Source organism: Eleutherodactylus coqui, chromosome 6 (genome assembly GCF_035609145.1).
Source record: "Eleutherodactylus coqui strain aEleCoq1 chromosome 6, aEleCoq1.hap1, whole genome shotgun sequence".
In the NCBI taxonomy this organism is placed as follows: domain Eukaryota; kingdom Metazoa; phylum Chordata; class Amphibia; order Anura; family Eleutherodactylidae; genus Eleutherodactylus; species Eleutherodactylus coqui.
In genome coordinates, this window is record NC_089842.1 from 226214062 (window position 1) to 226240000 (window position 25939).

The 25939-nt window shown below is 41.9% G+C and overlaps 1 protein-coding gene across 1 annotated transcript; it reads right to left on the reverse strand.

The window, feature by feature from the left end:
* Positions 1-1843: 1843 nt before the first annotated feature.
* LOC136633342 (ribonuclease inhibitor-like) lies at positions 1844-24091 on the reverse strand. The gene is made up of 5 exons (XM_066609015.1): positions 23817-24091; positions 17761-17931; positions 15811-15981; positions 7220-7390; positions 1844-3339 (listed from the first exon to the last, which is right to left on the reverse strand). The coding sequence occupies exons 1-5, from the start codon at positions 24089-24091 to the stop codon at positions 3252-3254; spliced, it is 876 nt and encodes a 291-aa protein (XP_066465112.1). The 3' UTR covers positions 1844-3251.
* Between the last annotated feature and the right edge of the window lie 1848 nt (positions 24092-25939).

Genomic DNA, 25939 nt, shown 5'->3' on the forward strand with positions numbered 1-25939 from the left:
GGGGTACCCCAACAGCAAGAGGAAGTGGAGCAGAGATAGAACCAGGAAAGGAAACACTGAAAGCGGTCAGAGAGGTAGGAAGAGAACCAGGAGAGAGCAGTATCCTTTAGACCAATAGAGTGGAGCATAGTGAGAAGGATATTATGGTCGACAGTGTCAAATGCAGCAGACAGGTCAAGGAGGATTAGTAGGGAGTAATCACCTCTCAACTTTGCAGTCATCAGGTCATTTGTTACTTTTGTAAGGGCAGTTTCGGTCGAGTGTAGAGAGCGGAAACCAGACTGGAGGGGATCGAGGAGTGAGTTGTCAGAGAGAAAGCGAGTAAGGCGGGAGTAGACCAGGCGTTCCAGTAATTTAGAGATGAAGGGGAGGTTTGAGACGGGTCGGTAGTTGGCAGCATCAGTTGGGTCCAGGGTTGGTTTTTTAAGCAGAAGGGATATAATGGAGTGTTTGAATGAGGAGGGGAAAGTGCCAGAGGTTAGGGAGAGGTTGCAGATTGTAGTGAGGTGAGTAATGAGAGCTGGGGAAAGGGACCGGAGGAGGTGAGAGGGGAGAGGGTCGCTAGCGCAGGTGGTGGGGCGGGCAGCGGAAAGGAGCTTGGAGACTTCTTCCTCTGTCGTTGGTTCTAACGTAGATAGTGAGTTGGTGCTGGATGCAGTGCTGATGAAACTGGGATCGGGGCTAACCATGCAGCTTTGAGAGATTTCTTTTCGAATGTTGTCGATTTTTTCTTTGAAATAGGCAGCTATTTCTCCAGCAGTCAGGTCTGTCGCAGGGGCCTGTTCTTTGGGGCTGAGGAGGGAGTGCAAGGTCTCAAAGAGTTGTTTGGGGTTGTGGGATAGTGAGGAGACAAGGGAGGTGAAATAAACTTGTTTGGCATGGTGAAGGGCTAGGTTATAAGTTTTAAGCATGAATTTGAAGTGGAGGAAGTCTGCCGGCAGCTTTGACTTTCTCCACAGCCACTCGGCGCACCTAGAGCACCGTCGGATGAAGCACGTTTGGGACGTGAGCCAGGGTTGCCGTGGTCTGCGCTTGACGGCTCGAGTCACGGGTGGTGCCACTTCATCCAGGGCACGGCTCAGGGTGGTGTGGTAGTATTCGGCTGCCAGGTTAGGGCAGGGGAGGAGAGAGATAGGGGATAGGGAAGACTGAATAGTTTCGGCAAACTGTTTGGTGCGGACGGACTGGAGGTTCCTAGAGGTGCGATAGATAGGAGGGTCAGGAGAGATGCTAGGGTGCCTGATGGAGAAAGAGAGAAGGTTGTGATCTGAGAGTAGAAGGGGGGAGTTAGTAAAGTGAGAAGCAGAGCAGAGAAGGAGGAAAACTAAATTGAGAGTGTTACCATCAGTGGGGGAGTCAGAGATTAGTGATAAGCCAAGGGAGGAGGTAAGTGTTAAAAGCCGGGAAGCAGATGAGGAGCTAGAGTCATTATTAGGGATGTTGAAATCACCAAGGATGAGGGTTGGGATTTCATAAGAAAGGAAGTGGGGGAGCCAGGCAGCAAAGTGGTCTAGGAACAGGCGGGTGGGACCTGGGGGGCGGTAAATAACTGCGACACGCAGAGGCAGTGGGCGGAAGAGTCGCAGGGTGTGGACTTCGAAGGAGTTTTATTGTTTTTATGTGGGACTTTCTGGATTTCTATGACCTGTGTGAACATTGCCTTGAGTCCGTGCTCAGCACAGATGTAAATGCTCAGCACAGATGTGAAAATAGGGCACTTCACTTTGGTGTATGTGATAATCTCCATGTAGCACTGTGTGTTTCCATCAATGACAGCACTGATCGCTTCTGGTTTGTATCAGTTTCTTTTATTGTTCATAATTTTTCTAACGAATCCCCCAGAAAAACAAGTTTAAAAAAGTACACAAATAGGAACAGAAGCAAGTATAGAAATCTGTGGAGGATCAACATTTTCACTGCATTCATGTGGCCAAACCAAAAGCTATGCTTTTTCTTATTCCTTTGTTAATCTTCTAGCATATTCCTCTGTAATGGAAGGTAATTAAGGGAAAAGGCAGATGAGGTTGGGTTGGAATTTGGATACCAAACATGCAAAATAACACTTCATACATAATTATTTGTCAGAGTCTGATGGGAAATATTCCATGCTTCAGTTTTCGTAAGATTTGCTTTGAAATTGCTTAAACGGTCAAACTTATTTGCAAATTGAAGGTAAGAATATGTGAGGTGATGATGCGTATAAGAGTAGGTCATTAATAAAGAGCCAACTTGTGGTGATCCTACCCGGAGACATCCGGACTCTCACATAATGCCACCGCCAGGTGCTCCATGGTGATGTGTGGATATAAAGCAAGGAAGACAAGGGATAACCTTTACAAGTGCCATTTTCAATATTAAATGTTTTAGACAATATAACATTGGCTCTCACTCTTGCCATCAGTGAAGAATAGAGCACCACCACTTGATCTACAAAACAAAACCTCAGGTCAATCTGTTGAAGAGAGACTAAAAAAACTCTCCAAAGAACCACGTCTAAGGATTTTTCTGCAATGACCAACAAGACTCTAAAAGGCACCCACTTTCATTTAATTTGCTTGAGAAGTGATAATGACAATGTGTAGATTATATATTAGTGATATTACCCACAATGCACCATGAAATACTTCATACTGAAGCTCTGAAGAAGTAGTAACCATCAAAAGTTGTCTCCTCATCATAGAGACAGATTGTAACGATCTGGTTCTGGGTTGGAGTCTCCTTGTCATAACTGGTGTGGTTCGGTAGTGTAGTCAGTGTAAGCCTGGGGTCGGTATCCAGGTACTATTGGTTGCAGTACAAGAGGAGCAGGCAGGTAGCATAGTCAGGGTGTAGCCAGTAGTCAGTATCTGTTGCAAAACAAGAAAAGCAGACAGGAAGTGGAGTTGTGGGGAAGCCAGTGGTGAGTATCTGGGTAATGTCAGTTGCAGTACAAGAGGAGCAGGCAGGTAGCCATGTCAGGGGAAGCCAGGAGTCTGTACACAGAGCAATTGTTTGGAAATAAAGGTGCAGGAAAAAGAGGAACTTGATCACAGGCTGGGAGCTCAATAACCATGTACTGGGAGAGGGACAGGGCTAGGTTTTTATAGCATGTCCAATTAGCAATCAGGGTGGAAACAAAACATGAACTGGATTGCAGGAGCTGGGAAAAAGGCTAAGGTTCATCAGGAGAGTTGTACAGAAGGCTGGATAGTTCAGAAGGGAGAGCTCTCGCTTGGAGCACATGAGCTCCTTTATTCGGCACAGATTTTTTTTTAGTTGGAGATCTTCATTTTCGGTTTGTGTGTACTCAGCTCACTTAATTTTTTCTTCTCATTGTTAGACAGTCTGCATGACAACAAGCTAGAACAAAAAAAACAAAAATAATATGTTACTTTTTAAAGTGAGGATTTTCTCAGAACCTCAGATTAGTCAGTGAATTGATTTGCCTAAACTTGAGTGTAAGAAGAAAAGTCTCCACCACATAGCAACGTTTTAAATGCCCCCTCTTAAGTATGAACATTTACCAGCTCTATAAGAGGCCTAAAGGGGTTTTCCAGGCAAAAACTATTGATGAAGTGTCCTCAGCATAGGTCATGCATAGTTAATCACCAAGGGATTGCAGCTTGGATCACCGGCAAACAGCTGATCGTGTGGCTCACTGTCAGTTCAGCAGGAATGGATGTCATCAACGGTGACAGGAGTGGACGTAGCATAGAGAAATCACTGTGAGCTTAAGCTGGCTATTAAACTTCTGGAATTTCCTGTTCTGACACTTGGGTAAGACTCGGAAGTGTAATAAGAGGCTTCAGCTCCCATTAATGTCAATGGGAGTGAAGCCTGCTATGGCACTTCTGCTCACATCCCTGATGATGATGTCAGTCCCTGCTGCACTGACAGCGAGACGGATGATCCTGAGGATGGGTCATCAATACTTTTTGCCACATTGAGACTCTCATGGGAATGCAGTGACAAATGGACTTCCAGTCCGCTCAGTGCATGATTCCCGAACCTAAGTGCTTGGCAAGACACTATTTATTTCTTCTAAAGTACATTGTGGTAAGAGGAAAGGAAAAACAATAGCCAGGAACACTTCTCTACAGCAAGGAGATGGTTTAGTGGCGAGTCACGTTAAAAAATATAACTAAGCCGCCAAGTGTGCCCTTTTTTGTCCCTTTTTTTCTTTACTTTGTACATTTCTTAAACACACTTTCATTTTTATCCTCATTGGTGCCGTCATGCGATGATCCAGCACTGAGTGATGCTTTCATAGTGTGAGCCTAAAATGATGCAAATAAGAAGCTCCTTGGCAGAGGTGACTATTGGCCTCCTTGGTATCAAGCAGCATCTCCATAATGCGGCTCCAACTGCTGCCTTCTTGTTGCAGGCACAAACCCTGACAAAAGGGCGGGACAGCTCCTCTTGAGGGATATTACAATTATGGTGGATTTCACCAAATTCTTTGCCCGAGGACCTCCACCAATTCATCTAGACCTGAAATTCTGCAAGTGGGTGAAATCTAGAAAACTAAAGAATGATAGGGGCGATGTAGCTGAAGTGTGGCTAAAACTGCAAGAAAAAGTCATATAAAGAAGCTGCACACAGTATTACTGCAGTTTTATATGTGACTGTAGTTAAAAAAAGTTGCAACCACATTGAAAAACTAGCAAAATCGCAAGTTATTTTACAATGTATTCTTTAATGTGGTTTTAGCCACAATTCAATCATAGCATGTGATTACCTGCGCAGCCTTCCTTTGGGTGATTTCCACGGTGTTCCATGGAAAAACTCCACATTTCTCACTGTTAATTATAACAATGTTTTGCCAGAAAATACTCCGTGGCCAGATAGTCTTTGTAGGCCAACAGAGAGTAATGAAACACCTAAAAACACTTCACACGTCTCTTAGGGTACGTTCACTTATAGTGGAAATGTTGCAGATTTACCTCAATGGAAAATCAGTCCGCAAGAGCCGCAGCATTTCTGTAACCAAACCAGGGGTGCGGATTTAGACTCAAAATATGCAGCTGATTTTAGTATATACAGCGCTCCCCCTCAATTCCTTTCATCTAGTACTTGGCGGCCTTTAGCAAGTGCAGTGCTGCGGGTCAGGTGATGCAACTTCTGAATCATTGGCATAACCCTGTGCGCAAATACATAGAGTCCGTTATATCTGACAGAGTTGCACTTTCTTGGTGGCTAAACAGGTGTCAAGTTTGACCCGCAGTTTAACCACTTTCACTACAGGAAGACGAAAAAAGATTTTGATGCAATCGGATTCGATACCCAAAAAGGATAACACCAACAATAGACCTTCTGTTTTACTCGCTGTTAAGGGAACGCCAAATTTATCCATAACAAAACAAAAAGAGTCTCACAGAAAAACCACACCATCAGGGATCCCTGGGGCCCACAGTGAGAAAATCATCCTTGTAACGGGTCATCATGTTAGATGCTGTCTTGCAACAGACCACCCACTGTAAAAAGGAACTAAAACCCTCAAAATAAAACCATGAACTCAAGCAGCCGATGGCACATATAATAAGCAAAACCATCTACCTGAAAACCAAGGAGGTGGAAACAGTCATCATGAACAGGTAAAAGTTGAAATACTAGGACTGTCTATGAGAGATGTTTGGATTTACACCTTACATACTATGATTGAACTTTCGGTGCTTTTTGTAAAATCACTGATGGTGAATTTGACAATTTCCCAGTTAATTTGATCTTGGCTGTTAATGTGAGTTGACCAGCGGATGCGAGAACCAGCCTAGGAATGCCCTTGTGTGTGTATGGGGCTTTATCATGCAATAACTGAATTCAATGGCACTTCGAAAACATGAGATGCGGGTTGCTACAAACTCATGTCTCCCAGCTCTGATGTCACCTAGTTGCCCGGAAGTGATGTGTCTGACATGTGATCACACAAATGGTGCAACCCTACGGAGTGGAGTTGCCATTATACTTCCTTTGCCACATGTAGGGATGTTTTCTTCTATTCTATTTTTACTGCTATATGCGGTTGTTTGCTGCCATATGCAGCTCATCTTGGCCATTATGGTGACTTTTCTATGAAGCACTAGCATATGCAATGTGCTCACTACTGCCACATACCTGCAGGTTTACTGAGTTGGTTGTTATATGACTTTATTAGATTTGTGGTTTGTATCTACTAGATGCTGTATAATTGTTTTTCGGCATTGTCACTCTCCATGGGGTGCTGTGCAGCCATTATATGCAATTTAAGAAACTTTTTTTGAATAATTGTTTTTTTTTACTAAATGTTTCTCTGCTACTCATTGACTTGGTGCTGCTTTCATCCTCTATTGGTTCCTTGATGAGTCTGTGTACTGGATGAAACGTGTTGGGATTTTCTGTCATTAAGAACTTTTATCCACAAGCATTTTTTTAACGCTGCGATATCGCTGCTTTTTTTTCCAATGGGACTTTCTAATGTTAAAATCGCTGAAGCACAAACTTGCGATTTTTGTACGATGCAATATTAACATTAGAAAGTCCAGTTGAAAAAACGCAGCGATATCGCAGCGTTAAAAAAAATGCTAGTGGCTAAAAGCCCTTAAGAGGGAGCTCCCATTGACAGCCAGCAGTATTCATGACAAATCCTACCTAAACATATGGATGGGTCTACAGAAGGTAGGATTCATCACTATTATCGCTATTTATCACCTTAATCGCCACTGAAGTATTTTGCTAAATTTGAAGTATAGGATCCATATTACCCTGTAAGGATCCCTTGGGATGATTCGCTTCTGACATTCTGCAGCATTTCCACCCCGTATGAACATACCCTTATACTCACTTTAATTTCTCTATCCTGCAGGTACCTTCTTATGGGTCGATAGCCCAAATAATAACTCAATCGCCCCAACACAGAAATGAGCAAGGTGTCGCTCAGTTGTTGCTACTTGTTCTGTTTCAGATCACTGAAAAGAAATGACTGCTTCTCGCTTAGTGTAAACAGGCAACAATCTATGAATGACTCCTCTTTACTGTGCCACCCATGTGTCTCATCCGGTACATGTATAACTTATACCCCCATTATGTCTCATTGTGTAAATATATGACTTGTGCTCCCCCACATCTCATCCTGTACATGTACAACTTATGTCCCCCAAATGTCTCATCCTGTACATGTATAACTTGAGCCCCCCACATGTTTCATCTTGTACATGTATAAAGTGTGCCCCCCATATGTCTCTTCCTGTACACGTCTTATACTTACTTTAATTTCTCTATCCTGCAGGCTGGACTGGACAGAGCGGCCATCAAGTCACTGAAGTGAGGACCAGACAGATGGTTAAGAGACAGGTCAAGTATCTTCAGGGACTGGCTATTCCTGATTCCAGATGCCAACTGGGTGCAGGATGTGCCTGCTAGATTATTACCCATCAATCTGTAAGAGTCAGAAGATGCGATGAGGGTGATGCGTCCACAGAGCGTTAGTATAACATCTGTACATGGTGAATGAGGAGATAAAATGTCTCCGGCTGTTAGTAACATCCATAAATGTCATCACTAGAAGCCGCCTCTTGTGTGTGGTGGATGTTAGGAATGGCGGCAGATATATAATGTGTCCACTGACACCAAATTCATGGGTTAAAAACAGAATCTGAGGAGCATCATCCCTAGGACATCCCTGCGCTACCCGTCCACCGAGCCCCGGGGAGAGATGCTCATAAGAGGTGATATCTATACTTGTAGAGCTCTGAGCAGTGTCATGCTGGGTTGTCCAGGATCTATGAGTCAAATTCATATTGCCCAACAGCACCAGATGTCCCTTCTAACCAGTAACCACAGGAATGCAGCTAAAATCAATTCTCTGCTCAATTCATCCCACCTTCTGCACGCCCACTAAAAGAATCTTCCAGAATGTTGACATGTCCATATGGTAACTTGATTGCATGCAGTTTGGGATTTTATAACGTTACTGTACGGACATGCTGACTTCATGGAAGCAGATGGGAATGATTAAGGTGCTAGCCATTGATAATAATTAAAGTCTGGTCCAATTTGGATGACCCTTGTTCTGGGAGCTCCGAATGATTACTGCAGGGGAAATGGGTATGAGGATATGGATTTGATTGTACTATGAAGTGAAAGACCAGATGTGATTACACTGTGCAGCAAGGTGGGGAGAGCCGGATGTGGTCATACTATGGTAAGGTGAAAGAGCGCTACATGTAGTTATACTGTGTGAGAGTAGGGGGCCGGACATAATTATACTGCGATGGGGAGAACCAGAGTCCTTATAGTGCACTGAATGTGATCATACTGTAAGAAGACACACACCATGTTTGCACCAACATTTGTTACTTTTACATTTTTCCACTTTTGAAACATGCAGAGTTCAGAGGGAAGGGCTTAGCAGTGTGAATGTGGCCTGCCATAGCCTATCTGAATTACTATCAGCCAATTCATGGTGTAAATTATAGTGGAAATCTCTGAGAGCACATAGATGGCATAGAATTCAGTTTGAGAAACACATGGAGCCAGAGATGCACTAATTTATATATCCTTCTCCAGTGACGTGTTTATGACGACGAGCAGATGAAACACCAATCTTAGTAAATGTGCCTCGTTACCTGCCACTTTTCTATTTAGAAAGGCTAAAAATTATGAAAACTGATTATTTCAACCAAAACACTCTTTTGCTGAGTTAAATTAAGAAGGAACAATAATTTCAACTGAAAGTCATTCTGTGGAAAGAAGTTGGACAAATTTGAGATTTTTGCTCAGTACTCAGATAAAAGAATTATTTTTGGAAGAATCTTCTCCAAAAAAGAACTTTTGTCCATTGGCCGGAGTACATGAGCATGTACGGCTAGTTTGATGGACTGTGATGTCCAATATGCACTAAAACATGTATGGCCGAGTGTGTAAAATGATCATTCATTCAACGATTGTCCAACTATGCATTTTACTTCCATCTAATATGTACAGTCATTTCTATATGTGGAGACCTGAAAATATCTCTGCTCTACAGAAATGTTTCACCTTTCAATGATAGATATTGGAGGAAGAGTTTATATTTTGCTCTCCTATTACCTCATGGATTTTCCCAAGAATTCATGGGTCCCCTCTAAAGGTAGCTTCACACAGACCAATACTCATTCAAATGAGTGATTTTTGTTGACTATTGGGCCTTGTACACACGGTATGAGCAAGAAATCGCTCAGTTGTCGCTACTTGTTCTGTTCCAGCTCACTGAAAAGGAACGACTGCTGTGCAGCTTCTCACTCAGTGTAAACAGGAGTCACGCAATCTATGAATGACTCCTCTTAACTGTGCATGAAGGCAGGCAGCTGAAATGATCTCCGACCCACTCCACCCCCAATCACTTTAACCTCTTAAGGACCAAGCGTGGTAAATATACGGCGCTTGGCCCTGGGCTTTAATCCCACCGATAGCAAAACTACGGTGTGAGATTAGAGCCTCTGCTCCTACAATCAATCAGGAGCAGATTGGGTTCTCAGGTGTTAGTCACAGCTGAGAACCTGGAGGAGAAGGGAAAAGCAGTTTTTAACAGTTTCTGACTTCTCCTTTCCTGGGTATACAGCCCTCAATGAGCACTATGTACTAGCAAGTAAAAGTGGAGGTATAGCTTCTACTAGGCGAGCCGATGATTACATGACCACTGGGAGCCCCCTGGCACAGCAGAGCTGTAGGGTCCTAGCAGACCCTGATCAGCTCTATTAGTGACTATTGTAACTACAGAGGGTTTTTTTCCCCCTGTAACTGGGGCTCCTATGGATGCCCCAACTACAGTGAAAAAGTGTGCAATAAAAAAAAGCTATGTGAATGACCCCCAGAGTTCTTACATCTTATATGTTATGAGGGTTATAGATGGTAAAAAAAATAGTTAAATGAATAAGTAAAAAAAATTGTAGAATAAAATAAAAATATATACATAAAAAAGAAAATTACCCAAAGCTGACGCAAACCAAAACCGTCATCATATGCGTCCTGCAATCTGAAAGCAAACACGTTATATATCAGAACGTCCAAAACAAAATAAGGAACCCATTCCTATTCTTTATTTTAGCGTAGATATACTAACTTGAAAAAACAACTATAAATGTTAAAAAAATCATACTTTTTAGCTTCTAACCCCCAATAAAACTAAAAAACAGAAAAAAAGGTCAGTGAAAAAAAAAATAGCTCTATATGTCACGGAAAAAAAAATGCAGCAAAAATAATTTTGGTAGCTAAAGGAAAAAAATAAGGCAGTAAAACCACCACATGGGTAAAATCCCTAAAAAGTGTCCGGTCCTTAAGGTACAAAACAGCCTGGTCCATAAGGGGTTAATGACTATCGTCTGACAATCATATTGTGTAAAGGTAACTTATCTTTGTGGCTTTATATTAATCTCTGCAATGCCTGTACAGTCACTCCTCTTACGTGATGTGTTCACTTATAGGTTAAAGAATATGACCCCAACATAAATGCGATTTCGCCTAAGGAGAGCATTGAGGGACATATTGATAACATGGGGCATATTCACACCAGTGATTAGGGCAGCGCCAGCTGTAATTACTCCATAGAAGTGATAGGAGGAGATGAGAAAGACATTATTAGAGATGTCAAATATCACAGTGCAGCCAGTGGATTATCTCATTGATATATGGGATATATGTACCTTGCACCCCTCACATGGCTCGTTCTGTACATGTATAACTTGGGATCCAAACATGTCTCATACTGTACATGTATGACTTGTACCCCCCACATGTTTCATCCTGTACATGTATAGCTTGTACCCCCCACATGTTTCATCCTATTCATGTATAACTTGTATCCCCCACATGTCTCATCCTGTACATGTAGAACATGCCCCCCACATGTCTCATCATGGACATATTAACCTTTTGCCGTCCACAAGTCTCAATATCTACATGTATAGCTTGTGTCACCCACATATCTCATTCTGTACATATATAGCTTGTGCCCCTAACATGTCTCATCTTGTACATGAGTGGAACACAACTTATACATGCATCATCCTATAATGCATGACTTGCGCCCTCCAATATCTCATCTAGTATATGCATGCTTTGTGCCTCCGTCCCTCATCCTGGACATGTATAACCTGTCACCCCGATATGTCTCATCATGTACAGTTATACCCAGTGTCCCTCACATGTCTAATCCTGTGATACATGACTTCTGCCCCCACACGTCTCAACCAGTGCATGTATATCTTGTGCACCCACCTGCCCTGTACATGGATAACTTGTGCCCCCCAAGTACTTATTCCTGTCTCATCTTGTACATGTATAACTTCTGTCCCCCACATCCCATCTTGTACATATGTAACTTGTAGCCCACTCATGTCTTATCCTACACATAACTTATGCCCCACATACATCACATCCTGTACATATAAAACCTGTGCACCTCCTTATCTTTTCCTTTATATGTATAACTTGTGCCCCCACATATTTTCCTATACTTGCATAACGTGTATCCCTCATATGTGTCATCCTGTATATATATATAGTTTGTGTTCCCCCAAGTCTCATCCTGTACATGTATAACTAGCGTACCCAACTTGTTAATTCTAGATGTATAACTTTTGCACCACCCCGATTTTACATCATCTACATGTAAATCTTGCGCCCCCCACATCTCATCCTGTACATATATAACTTATGCCCCTCCCATGACTGATCTAGTACATGCATAATTTGTGTCACCATGTCTCAAACGATACATGTATAACTTGTGACCCCCATGTCTCATCCTGTACATTAATAACTTTTGCTTCATCATGTCTCATCATGTACATATATAACTTTTGCTCTGCCCTGTCTAATCCTGTACATCTGTAATTTGTGTCCCCTACATGTGTTATCCTGTCCAAATATTACTTTTCCATGCATTTCTCATCCTGTACTTGAATGACTTTTGCCCCCCATGTCCTGCCATGTACATCTATAGTTTGTGCCCCCTAATTATTTGATCATATACATGTATAACTTTTGGCACCAAAATGTTTCATTATGCACTTCCCCTTCCCAATATATCTCATGCATGTGTCCATCAGATGTCCCAAACTGTACATGTATTTGTTGTACTTCCCCCATCTCTCATCATATCGATGTATAACTTGGTCCACCTGCATGTCTCATCCAGTACATGTATATCTCCCCCCCCCCTATATATCTCATCATGTGGATGTTAACCTTTTGCCCTCCACAAGTCTCATTATGTACAGGATGAGGCATGTGGGGGGTGCAAGTTATATATGTACGTATATAGCTTGCGGATCTCACATGTCTCATTGTATACATAACGTGTGCCCTACATATGTCTCATCCTATATATGCATACCTTATGCCTCTCATATGTCTAATCCTGTGCATGTATAGATTTTAACCCCTAAGTCTCAAGCTCTACATGTGTAACTTGTGCACCCACACGTCTCATCCTTTACATGCATAATTTGTGCCCTCTCCATGGCTTATACTGTACATGTACAGAATGAGATGTGTGGGAGACACAATTTATGAATGTGCAGCATGAGACGTGATTAGGCACAAGTTATACATGCATAACCTGTGCCTCCACATGTCCCATCCTGTACATTTATACCTTGTGCCCACACCTGTCTCATCCTGTATATGTGTAAATTGTGTTCCTCATGTCTCATGATGTACATGTATAGTTTGTATATCCCACGTCTCATCCTGCACATTTATGAGTTGTGCCCTACACAGGTCTTATCTACATGTATAACTTGTGCCTCACACATGTTTCATCTTGTACATAAAATTAAAAAATCATAAAGTTGTAAGGAACCTCCAGAGTCATCGGGTCCAACCCCCTGCTCAGTGCAGGATTCACTAAATCATCCTAGACAGATATTTGTCCAGCCTTTGTTTGAAGACTTCCATTGAAGAAGAACTCATCACCTCCCATGGCAACATTTTCCACTGATTGATCACCCTCACTGTCAGAAACTTTTTTCTAAAATATAATCTGTCTGCTCCTTTTCAATTTCATACCCTTATTCCTAGTTTTTCCTTGTGTAAATGCGATAGGGCTGATCCCTCTGCACTTTGACAGATATTGGCAGCTATTTAGTCTCCTCACAGCTTTCTTTTTTGCATGCAAAACATTCCCATATCCTTTATTCATTCCTCATGAGTCATGGATTACAGACTGGTCACCATCCGTGTAAGTCTTCTCTAAATTTGCTCCAGTTTATCACCCTTTTTTTTAAAATTAGGGTGCTAAGAACTGGACACCATATTCCAGATAAGGTCTGACTGAGGAAGAGTAGAGGGGGATAATTACCTCATGTGATCTAGGCTCTATGCTTCTCGTAATACATCCCAGAATTGTGTCACTGACTCATGTTCAGTCTGTGATCTATTTGTATACCCAAGTCTCTTTCACATGTGCTGCTATTTATCCCAGTTCCTCACATTTTGTATGTGCTTTTTTATTTTTCTTGCCCAAGTGTAGGACTTTGCATTTCTCCTGTTAAATACAATTGGTAGTCACTACCCACTTTCAAGCTTGTACAGATCTTTTTGAATCCTCTCTCTATTCTCTAGTGTTAGCTATTCCTCCTAGCTTTTTTCCGTTGGCAAATGCAATTACTTTTCTTTCATTTCTCCCTTATTTGGATCATTTATAAAAATGTTGAACAACACTGGGCCCAGGACAGAGTCTTGTGGTACCCTACTTGAGACATTCTTCCAATTGGATGTTTAGCCATCTATGACAACACTTTGAGTACATTCACTTAGCCAGTTGTGAATCTACCTAACAGTTGCCTTGTCGATCCTATATTTGGTTATTTTTTCAATAAGGATGGTATGAGATACTTTATCAAATGCTTCACTAAAGTCAAGATGTACTATATCCACCGCATTTCCCTGATCAACCCAGTTGGTGATTCTTTCATAGAAGGAAATTAGATTAGTCTGGCATGACTTGTTTGTAGTAAATCGATGCTAGCTTTTGTTAATTACTGCATTCCCATCCAATTACTTGCATATATGTTATTTAATAGTTTGTTCAGAGATGTTTCCTGGTATAAAAGTCAGGCACACTGAACTGTAGTTTCCTGAGTCCACCTTCTTCCCTTTTTTGAAGATAGGAACACCATTTGCCCTTCTTCAATCTTCTCCTATTCTCCAGGAAAAGATCATCGCGAGTGGTTCAGCAATTACTGCTGCTGCTTCCTTTTTTACCCTAGGATGTAATCCTTCTGTAACCGGAGAATAAATTCATGTAAGTTAGCTACCATCTCTGTGCTTATAAATAGCCTGCATTCCTTTATGTTTTCAATAGTACAGGGCAGATCAGTTAATGTTGCATTTACTTTCTAAGAGAAAACAACATTTGAATTTAAAAGTTCGGCCTTCTCAACATTATTTTTAGCCAATTCACCATTTTCATCCTGTAAACATCCTAAAACATCTTTGACTTTTCTTTTGTTTTTGACATACCCCCCAAATCCTTTTAAATTGCTTTTGGCCTCTACAGCAAGCCTCAATTCTTTATTAGCTTTAGCTTTTCTGACACTTGCTCTATAGTTTCTGCAGACCCCATTATATTCTTTTTTAGATATGCTCCCCTCTGTTCTTCCTTTATAGCATGTACTTAAGCTGTGTTCATCCATCCTCATCTCTTTAAATGCTTCCTATTCTTCCTTCTTTTAGAGATTGTTAATGATTCTGCATTGAGAATTTCAGTTCACAATATCTCCCAACCTTCTTGGTCATTTTTGTCATTAAGAACATCAAGCCATTGGATTTTTCCTAACTTTTTTTCTGAGTCCATTAAGGTCTGCCTTTCTGAGATCCAACTTTGAAGTCTAAAGGCCCATTTACACAGAGCGATGGTTGCTGAAAAATCGCTCTAAATGATCTTTTGAGCGATAATAGTTGCGTCTAAACACGCGGCAATCAAGCACTTTTTGTGAACTGTTAATTGATCATTAAGTTCAAGCTAGCCTAAAAATCATTGTGAGGTCTTATTAGGACCGCATGCTGAGTTCTCTGCGGGTAGTGCTGATAACATTGTTTCAACTATTTAACCCGCCAGAGAACAAAGGAGCTGAATGCAGATAAAAGACCTCCAGCTATTAACTGCATTCAGCTAAAGGCTTCATTTGCATGCTAATAAGCTGTTAAGTAGCTGAGTAGCTTGTTAATAGTTTATGCAAAATGATTGCTCAAAGCTGTCACTTAAACTGTCGTTTGAGCGATTTGTGAGTGATCATTGCTCCGTGTAAATGGGCCTTTATTAGTCCTCTCTGGTCTTTCTCCCCTTGTTATTCAAAATTCAATGATAGTATGATCACTGCCTTCTAATGTCCTAGCCACTATTACTTCCTCAATCACTTCCTCTCTGTTTCTAGGAATTAGTTTCAAGATAGCAGATCCCCTTGTTTTCTCTTCTACCTTTTGAATGATAAAGTTGCCAGTGAATAAGAATTTGTTGGACCCATTACTTTTGCAATAGTTTCCCAACAAACGTCTCGATAGTTAAAAGTTCCCACTGTATTGTACCTTTTTGAGAACTTGACAATCTGATGTAGAAAGAGTTCATCCATATTTTCCATTTGTCCAGGGGGTCTATAGTAAATTCCTACAATTAATTTCTCTTGCTCTCTCCTTATATTCTTACCCAAACAGTTTCTACAGAACTACTATGCTCTGAAGCTTGAATCTCTGTGGAGATATATAACTTGTACACCCCACATCCCATCCTCTACTTGTGCCCTCCATGTCTCATCCTGTACATTTATAACTCATCACCCCCACATGTCTCATCCTGTACACATTTCTTATACTCACTGTAATTCCTCTATCCTGCAGGCTGGACTGGACAGAGCATCCATCAAGTCACTGAAGTGAGGACCAGACAGATGATTACCAGACAGATCAAGTGTCTTTAGGGACTGGTTATTCCTTATTCCAGATGCCAACTGGGTGCAGGACGTGTCTGGTAGATTATTACCAGTCAATCTGTAAGAATAAGAAGATGAGATAAGGGAGACATGTCCGCAGAGTGTTAGCATAAAATCTGTACATGGTGAATGTGGAGATAAAATCTTCCCAGCTGCTAGTAACATCCATAAATGTCATCACTAGAAGCTGCCTCTTGTGTGTGGTGGATGTTAGGAATTCCGGCAGCTATATGATATATCAACTGACACCAAATCCATGGTGTAGAAATAGAGTCCCAATACTGGGGAGCATCATCCCTATAACATCCCTGCACTGTCCATCCACCAAGCCTCATGCCCATAAGAGGTGATCCAAACATTTGTAGAGCTCTACGCAGTGTCACACTGGGTTGTCCAGGATCTACAAGTAAAATTCATATTGGAGGCCCATAGTACCAGATGTCTCATCTTGCCGCTCACCAGAGGAATGGAGCAGAATATCAATTGCCTGGTCTATTCATCCCACCTTCTGCATGCCCACAAAAAATCTTCCACAATGTCAGCATGTTCATACGGTAACTTTATTGTACGCAGTTTGGGATTTAATAAATATACTGTATTGGCACACTAATATCATGGAAGCAGTTTTTGTGGGAATGATTAGTAGTCGGGATGTGGCCTACCATAGCCCATCATAATTACTATCAGCCAATTTCTAGTGTAAATGATAGTGGAGAGCACATAGCTGGCGTAGATTTCAGTTTGAGGCACACATGGAGCCAAGGCTGCATTAATGTTTATATCCTCCTCCAGAGCTGTCATTATTATGATGAGCAGATGAAAGACCAGTTACCAGCCCATTATCTGCCAGCTTTTGATTTAGAAATGCTAAAAATAATTTAAAAAGATGATTTCAGCCTAAACACTCTTTTGCTGAGTTAAATTTAAGAAGGAACAATTAATTGAGCTGACAGTCATCCTGCAGAAAGAAGTTGTACAAGTTTAAGATTTTCACTCAGTACTTAGACAAAAGATCTTTCTTTGGAAGAATGCCCTCAAGAGAGCTTTTGTCCATCAACCAGAGTCACTAAACATGTACGGACAGTTTGATGGACTATGATGGGCAAAATAAACTAAAACGTATGGCCAAGTCTGTAAAATGATCATTCATTCAGCGATTGTCCAATCATGTACTTTACTTCCATCTAATGTGTATGACCACTTGTGTGTGTAGAGAGCTGAAGATGTCTCTGCTCTACAGAAATGTTTTACCTTTTAATTATAGATATTGGAGGAAGATTTTATTTTGGTTTCCTATTACTTCATGGATTTTCCCAAGACTTTATAGGTGCTCTATAAAGGTAGCTTCACACAGACCAATACTTGCCCAAATCACTCAAATGAGCGATTTGTGTCGTCTATTGTCCCGTGTACACACAGCACTGTATAAAGGTACCTTCTTATGGGTTGATAGCCCAAATAATCACTCAATCGCCCCAACGCAGAAATGAGCAAGGTGTCGCTCAGTTGTTGCTACTTGTTCTGTTTCAGATCACTGAAAAGAAGTGACTGCTTCTCGCTTAGTGTAAACAGGCAACACTCAATCTATGAATGACTCCTCTTTACTGTGCCACCCATGTGTCTCATCCGGTACATGTATAACTTATACCCCCATTATGTCTCATTGTGTAAATATATGACTTGTGCTCCCCCACATCTCATCCTGTACATGTACAACTTATGCCCCCCACATGTCTCATCCTGTACATGTATAACTTGAGCCCCCCACATGTTTCATCTTGTACATGTATAAAGTGTGCCCCCCATATGTCTCATCCTGTACACGTCTTATACTTACTTTAATTTCTCTATCCTGCAGGCTGGACTGGACAGAGCATCCATCAAGTCACTGAAGTGAGGGCCAGACAGATGACTACCAGTCAGGTCAAGTATCTTCAGGGACTGGTTATTCCTTATTCCAGATGCCAACTGGGTGCATGCCGTGTCTGGTAGATAATTATAACCTAAACTGTAAGAATGGGAAGATGAGAGGAGGGTGACATGTTCACAGAGTGTTAGTACAAAACCTGTGCATGGTGAATGTGGAGAGAAAATGTCCCCGGTTGTTAGTAACATCCATAAATGTCATCACTAGAAGCTACATAAGCTGGCGGGCCAACGGCAAGGTTTACTCATGTTGCAACCTGGCCTTCTGCATTCTACCAGGGTTTACTGGTGATTGAGCCTGCCTTGCAGTTTATCAAATGGTGCATTTTGGCCTTTTTTTCTGTGAGTAACCCCTTTTCAATGGGACAAATCTCATTTGCCTGAGTGAACAAGCTGGTAACGTCAGCTGGTGAAAATCATGCAGTCTAAACACGCTGCCCGAGTGTGAACAGGCTGGTGATGATGTCACCAGCTTGTTTACACTTAGCCAGCGTGTTTAGACTGCATGATTTTCATTGAGAATCATACAGTACTCGCTCACTTTTCATTCAGTGTTTCACATTCCTATGTGTAATACTGAATGAGCAGTGTTTAAAGTGCCCAGTAAGTAAACAAGGTGGCGCTGATTTTTCTGCCAGCTGAAACTTAATAATGTTACGAGTCTTGTTCAATATTCAACTGTTGCCTGCATGTCATTGTTTCAATCATATGAACGATTATCTTAATGACAATCATTCAGTCTAAGGGCGCCCACCCACTGGCGATTTTTTTTCCTTTGCGTTTTGCATTTTTTCTCAAGAGCAATTAGAATTGAATGTGTTCCTGTCCACTTGCGTTTTTTTTCAGTCCGTTGTAATTTTTAACATAGGAACTGTCAGTTGCATATGTGTCCTTATTTTTCTCTTAATGCACCCATGAATGTCAATGGAAATTAACGGAAAAGGCGCGAAAAAGCCGCAAAAATGCCGCAAAAAACGCGCGGAAAACGCTGCATTTTTCACGCACGAAAATTGCAAACACCAGTGGGTGGGCGCCCTTAGGGTGACTACCCACTAGCGTTTTTTTTTCTGCTGCGAATTTGCTCCTATTTTTTCTTCCAATTGTCAATGGGACTTCCTAATGTTAAAACCGCAACGTGACGCATCGCGACGCAACGCAACTTTGCGTTTTGAACATTAGAAAGTCCCATTGACAATTGGAAGAAAAAATAGGAGCAAATTTGCAGCAGAAAAAAAAACCGCTAGTGGGTAGTCACCCTAAGGGCCAAACCACACTCCTGAAGGCGGAACTATGCTTGGCAGTACGAAGCGAAGTTGCGTTTGAACTAGGGGAATTTCCTCTCCTTCATCGGCTTTTCAAAATCTGCGCCAGAGCTCAGGACTTTTAAAATAACTGTGGGAAGATAGATGCTGCCCAATCTTCCCTACATGATGTATTCACTGTGTGTGGGGTTTATAGAACATGTCCTATCTTTTCTCGGCTATAGTATTCACAGCTGACTAATCCCAATAGTGAAAACAAAACCACTGAACGCCTATTGAAATTAGTAGTTTCCTTTTGTCCCGTTATACAGCCGTATTTTTACCCTAAAGATAGCAAAACCACTGCAGTCTCTGGCTAATCACTCCATTCTCATCCAAGAACTTGCATATATGCTGTTTAATAATTTGTTGAGAGATCCTTCCTGGTATAGAAGTCAGGCTCACAGGTCTGTAGTTTCCTGGGTCCACCTTCTTCCCTTTTTTGAATGTAGGGATAACATTTGCCCTTCTCCAACCTTCTGAGAATTCTCCTATTCTCCAGGAATTTTCAAAGATTATGGCGAGTGGTTTGGCAATAACATCAGCTACTTCCTTTAGTACCCTAGTATTCATCTCAAAATGGAGACTTGAATTCATGTAATTTAGCTAAATGTTCCCTCACCATCTCTCTGCTTATCAATAGCCTGCATTATTTTATCCCTTCAATAGCACAGGGAAAATCAGCTGATGTTACATTTACTTTCTGAAAGAAAACATATTTAATCGGGATTTAAGAGTTCTGCCTTCTCAACATAATTTTTAACCATTTAAGCATTTTCATCCTGTAAACATCCTATAGCATCTTTGACTTTTCTTTTGCTTTGGACATACTCTCAAAATCCTTTTTTATTGCTTTTGGCTTCTTTTGCAAGCTTCAATTCATTCTTGGCTTTAGTTTTTCTGACACTTGCCCTAGAGTTTCTGCAAGCTGCATTATGTTCTTCAATAGATACCCCCACCCCCATCTTTCCATTTCATAAACATTGCAGTTCTTCTTTCTTAGCGTGTGTTTAAGTTCTGTGTTCATCCATCCTGGTCTGAACCTAGGACTCCAGCTCTGCATGACAGAAAAGAAAAAGGAACAGGAGATCTTCTCTTTTCCATTCTCATTGTTCTTCTCAACTTTCTACTTATTCACTTTCTTCTTCTCTTCCTCCTTCTGCTTCACCCCTTCCTTGTTCTTATTCACTTTCTTCTTCTTCTCCAGGACAAGAGAGAAATAGAAAGAAGGGGCAAGAGAAAGGAGGATGAGAAGAAAAGTAGCAGCGGCATGGTGACTAAGTGGTTATCACTGTTGTCTTGTAGTGCTGGAGTTGTAGATTAAAATCTAATCGGACAACTTCTACATGGAGTTTGTATGTACTCTTTGTGCCCTTTGCTCCTTTGCTTTCCTCTTTCGGAGAAGAAAAAAGAGACTTTTGGTACCTCAATTATTAGCACTGCTGCTTTGCAGTGCTAGAGTCCTAGTTTCAAGTCTGACCAAGGGCAACATCTCAATAGAGTTTGTATGTTCATTCTCCCTTTATGTTTTTTCTCTCTGTTGTCATTCTGCAGAAAAGAAAGGGGGAACACAATGGTTTAGAGGTTTAAACTGTTACCTTGCCATGCTGAAGTATTTGGTTCAATCTGGCCAAGGACAATATCTGCATGGAGGTTGTATGCCCTCTTTATATTTCTAGTTCTTCTCCTTTTCCTTTGGAGAAAGGAGTATGGTCTTTTAGTGTTTATCACTGTTGCCTTCCAGCAATGGAGTCCCAGGTTCAAATCTGACCAAGAACAACATCTATATGTTCTTTCTGCTTCTTCTTGCTCTGCTTCTCTTCCTCTGCAGAAAGAAGGATGACGAAATATGGTGATTTAGTGGTCAGCACTGTTGCCTTGCAGAGGTGTGTTCCTAGGTTCAGATCTGACAATGACAACCTCTGCATAGAGTTCCTATTTTCTCTTTGTGTTTCTCTTTCTACAGTAAGAAGAATGGTGACTAAATATTTAGCACTGTTGCCATGCAGTGGTTGAGTACCATGTTCAAATCTGACTAAAGATAACATCGTGTTCCAATTCCATGCAGATGTCCCTAAATTCGAACCAACACTTCTAGGCAATAGAGATGAGCGAGCACGCCCCCTGTTCACCCCCGCGGCCCCCCCAAGCCTGCTCGGACGAGAATGAAGTTACTCAAGAAGAGCGATGCTCGCTCGAGTAACTAACTTATCCGAGCATGCTTGCTCATCTCTACAAGGCAACAGTGCTAACCACCACACAAGTGTTCAGTATTTGGACTTCAAGTTTGGCAGAAACCGAATTTTCAGCAAAGTCAGGTTCTACAGGTTTGATTCTCTCATCTCTAGTTATAACCTTTTCCATTGCTGATCTTTTTGTTTCTCTTCTGTATATTGACAATCTGCTGCTGTTATTTGCTATTCTTTATTTTGTGCAGTTTTTATCAGTATTAATTTAACATGTTAATAGTTGTACCTGATGTCCATATCTTTCTAATATTCCTCTAAGGACCTTCCATAAGTTAAGCATATATTATCCTGGTTTTCAGGGTGTTCTGTTTGCAACAGGCCTTATTTTCTGAGAACATCCCATGTGTCAGGCTCATTTATGAATATGCAGTAGAATCACTTTTCTGTGATGTTTCTGGTCATGTGACTTTATTGTAAATTTCTGATTTGCTACAATATTTTTTAAATGGTTGTCAGGATCTATTAGTCAAACAATATAATTAAAAACACATGAAGATTCTGAAACCCGTTTTGTGTTTGGGTATCAGTTTAACCTTCTTGGATTTTACTAGATTATTCATACAGAATGCTCCCTCATTCCATGGTGCTGCATCATCCCTCTTTCTTCTGGGTGTGATGTCCCCTTAGGAAAGCAATGAGGGGCATATTGATAGCATTGGTCATATTCTGACTTTGTGGCAGCCCCCTGTAATTACATAGTAACATAGTATGTAAGGCCGAATGGAGACAATGTCCATCCAGTTCAGCCTATTTACACCATAGACAGAAGTGATAGGAGGAGATGAGAGAGACATTAGTAGAGATGTCACATATCTCATAGACATAACAATTGTGTGGAGAATAAAATAGGACAAACCCATGTACTTCCCACATATATCATTCGGTACATGTATAACTTGTGCCCTCACATGTCTCATTCTGTACATGCATAACTTTTGTCCTCCACAGGTCTCATCCTGTACATGTATAACTTGTGCCACCCACGTCTCATCCTGCACATGTATAATTTGTACTCCCATACGTCTAACCCTGTACATGTAGAATTTGTACGCCCCCCCACATGTCTTATCCTGTACATGTATAACTTGTTCCCCCCACATGTCTTATCCTGTACATGTATAACTTGTTCCCCCCACATGTCTTATACTGTACATGTATAACTTGTGCCCCCCAAGTGTCTCATCCTGTACATGTATAACTTGTGCCCCCCAAGTGTCTCATCCTGTACATGTATAACTTGTGCCCCCCACGTCTTATCCTGTACATGTATAACTTGTTCCCCCCACATGTCTTATACTGTACATGTATAACTTGTGCCCCCCAAGTGTCTCATCTTGTACATGTATAACTTGTGCCCCCCACGTCTTATCCTGTACATGTATAAATTGTTCCCCCCACATGTCTCATCCTGTACATGTATAACTTGTACTCCCATGAGTCTCACCCTGCACATATATAATTGTGCCACCCAAATGTTTCATCCTGTACATGTATAACTTGTACTCCCGTGAGCCTCACCCTATTCATGTAGCACTTGTACATCCTCCATATGTCTCATCCTGTACATGTATAACTTGTGCCCCCCACATGTCTTATCCTGTAAATGTATATAACTTATAATCCCATGAGTCTCACTCTGTACATTTATAATTGTGCCCTCCCAAATGTTTCATCCTGTACATGTATAACTTGTACTCCCGTGAGCCTCACCCTGTACATGTAGCACTTGTACACCCTCCACATGTCTCATTCTATACATTTATGACTTGTGCCGCCCACATGTCTCATCCTGTCCATGTATAAATTGTACCCCCGTGAGTCTCATCCTGTACATATAAATTGCTCCCCCCAAATGTTTCATCCTGTATATGTATAACTTGTACTCCTGTGAGCCTCACCCTGTACATGTAGCACTTGTACACCCTCCCCATGTCTCATTCTATACATGTATAACTTGTGCCGCCCACATGTCTCATCCTGTACATGTATAACGTGTAACCTGACATGTCTCATCCTGTACATGTATAACTTGTGCTGCCCACATGTCTCATCCTGCACATGTATAAATTGTACCCCCAGGAGTCTTATCCTGTACATATAAATTGTTCCCCCCAAATGTTTCATCCTATGCATGTAATACTTGTGCCTCCCACATGGCTCATCCTTTACATATATAACTTGTGACCTTCACATGTCTCATCCTGTACATGTGTAACTTATGCCCTCCGTATGTCTTATCTGATAAATGTATAACTTGCACCCCCCCCCCACATGTCTCATCCTGTATATGTATAACTTGTGCCTCCCATATGGCTCATCCTGTACATGTATAACTTGTGCCTCCCATATGGTTCATCCTGTACATGTATAACTTGTAACTCCACATGTCTCAACCTGTACATGTCTCTTACACTCACTTTAATTTTTCTATCCCGCAGGGTGGATTGGACAGAGCGTCCATCAAGTCACTGAACTGAGGACCATACAGACGGTTATTAGACAAGTCGAGTATCTTCAGGGACTGGTTATTCCTTATTCCAGATGCCAACTGGGTGCAGGATGTGTCTGATAGATGAGTACCAGCCAAACTGTAAGAAGAAGATGAGATGAGGGTGACGTGTCCACAGACTGTTAGTATAAAATCTGTACATGGTGAATATGGAGAGAAAATGTCCCTGGCTGCTACTAACATCCATAAATGTCATCACTAGAAGCCGCCTCTAGTGTGTGGTGGATGTCAGCAATGGTGGCAGCTTTATAATAGTTTCCGGGACACCAAATCCATGGTCTAGAAATACAGAATCCCCGAGTAATGTCCTCACTTTATGGCATATGTGAGTAAAAGAAATGAAAAAAAAGGGTGGAGCAAGACCCAGTGAGGGTAGTGGAATATTTATGGAGTACACAGAGTTTTCAATGATTGAGTATTTTGAATGGTGGAGGTGCTGCCAACCAGATGACGCTCCACCAGTGTGGGCGTAAGTGTAGCGAAAAGGATGTGAAAAGAACTGGTATGGAGGCGCAACACTCTAAGCTACTAGAAGATGTAGATCAAAGTCCAATGTGTGATGGTGAAAACACTTCTTTTTTATTATTTTTTCAGAAATTAAAAACCAGCAATGGAATACGCGTTTCGGGGAAGAACCCCTTCGTCAGTTCGGCTGGATAGGACAACAGGATGCCTAGGGGTGACATGATTCCAAAGATGTATAGGATGTGTCGGAGGTCCTGTGTGCAGGAGGACAGGGGAGAAAAAAAGTGCTTTAACTGGTTTTTAATTTCTGAAAAAATAATCAAAAAGAAGTGCTTGTCACGTGTGTGTGTCACATGTGTGTCACATGTGTGTGTCTCGTGTGTCACATGTGTGTGTCACGTGTGTGTCACGTGTGTGTGTCGTGTGTGTGTCACGTGTGTGTCACGTGTGTGTCACGCGTGTGTGTGTCACGTGTGTGTGTCACATGTGTGTGTCATGTTTGTGTGTGTGTCACGTGTGTGTCATGTTTGTGTGTGTGTCACGTGTGTGTCAAGTGTGTGTGTCACGTGTGTGTGTGTCACGTGTGTGTGTCACACGTGTGTGTGTCACGTGCGTGTGTGTGTGTCACGTACGTGTGTGTGTGTCACGTACGTGTGTGTGTCATGTGTGTGTGTGTCACGTGTGTGTGTGTCGTGTGTGTGTCAAGTGTGTGTGTCACGTGTGTTTCACGTGTGTGTGTCACGTGTGTTTGTGTCACGTGTGTCACGTGTGTGTCGTGTGTCATGTGTGTCATGTGTGTGTGTCACGTGTGTGTCTGTGTCACGTGTGTGTGTGTGTGTCACGTGTGTGTGTTTGTCACGTGTGTGTTTGTCACGTGTGTGTGTCACGTGTGTGTGTCACGTGTGTGTCACGTGTGTGTGACACATGTGTGTGTCACCTGTGTGTGTGTGTCACGTGTGTGTGTGTCACGTGTGTGTGTATGTCACGTGTGTGTGTCACATGTGTGTGTCACGTGTGTGTGTCACGTGTGTGTGTCACGTGTGTGTGTCGTGTGTCACGTGTGTGTCATGTGTGTGTCACGTGTGTCACGTGTGTGTCACGTGTGTGAGTGTCACGTGTGTGAGTGTCACGTGTGTGTGTGTCACGTGTGTGTGTCACGTGTGTGTGTCACGTGTGTGTGTCACGTGTGTGTGTCTCGTGTGTGTCACGTGTGTGTGTCACGTGTGTGTCACACGTGTGTGTGTCACACGTGTGTGTCACGTACATGTGTGTGTGTTGTGTGTGTGTGTCGTGTGTGTGTCACGTGTGTGTCACGTGTGTGTGTGTCACGTGTGTGTTTCACGTGTTTTGGTGTCACGTTTGTCGTGTCACGTGTGTCACATGTGTCACGTGTGTGTCACGTGTGTGTCGTGTGTCACGTGTGTGTGTCACGTGTGTGTGTCACGTGTGTGTGTTTCACATGTGTGTCTGTGTCACGTGTTTGTGTGTGTGTCACATGTGTGTGTGTGTCACGTGTGTTTGTCAGATGTGTGTGTCACGTGTGTGTGTCATGTGTATGTGTGTCAT

Coding starts and splice junctions, on each gene's coding strand:
- LOC136633342 (XM_066609015.1), bottom strand. CDS start 24,091: ATGTTAGTAGCAGCCAGGGACATTTTCTCTCCATATTCACCATGTACA. Junction 15,982..17,760: donor TGCAGGATAGAGAAATTAAA/GTAAGTATAAGA, acceptor TTATTCTTACAG/ATTGACTGGTAATAATCTAC. Junction 3,340..7,219: donor TGCAGGATAGAGAAATTAAA/GTAAGTATAAGA, acceptor TTTTTGTTCTAG/CTTGTTGTCATGCAGACTGT.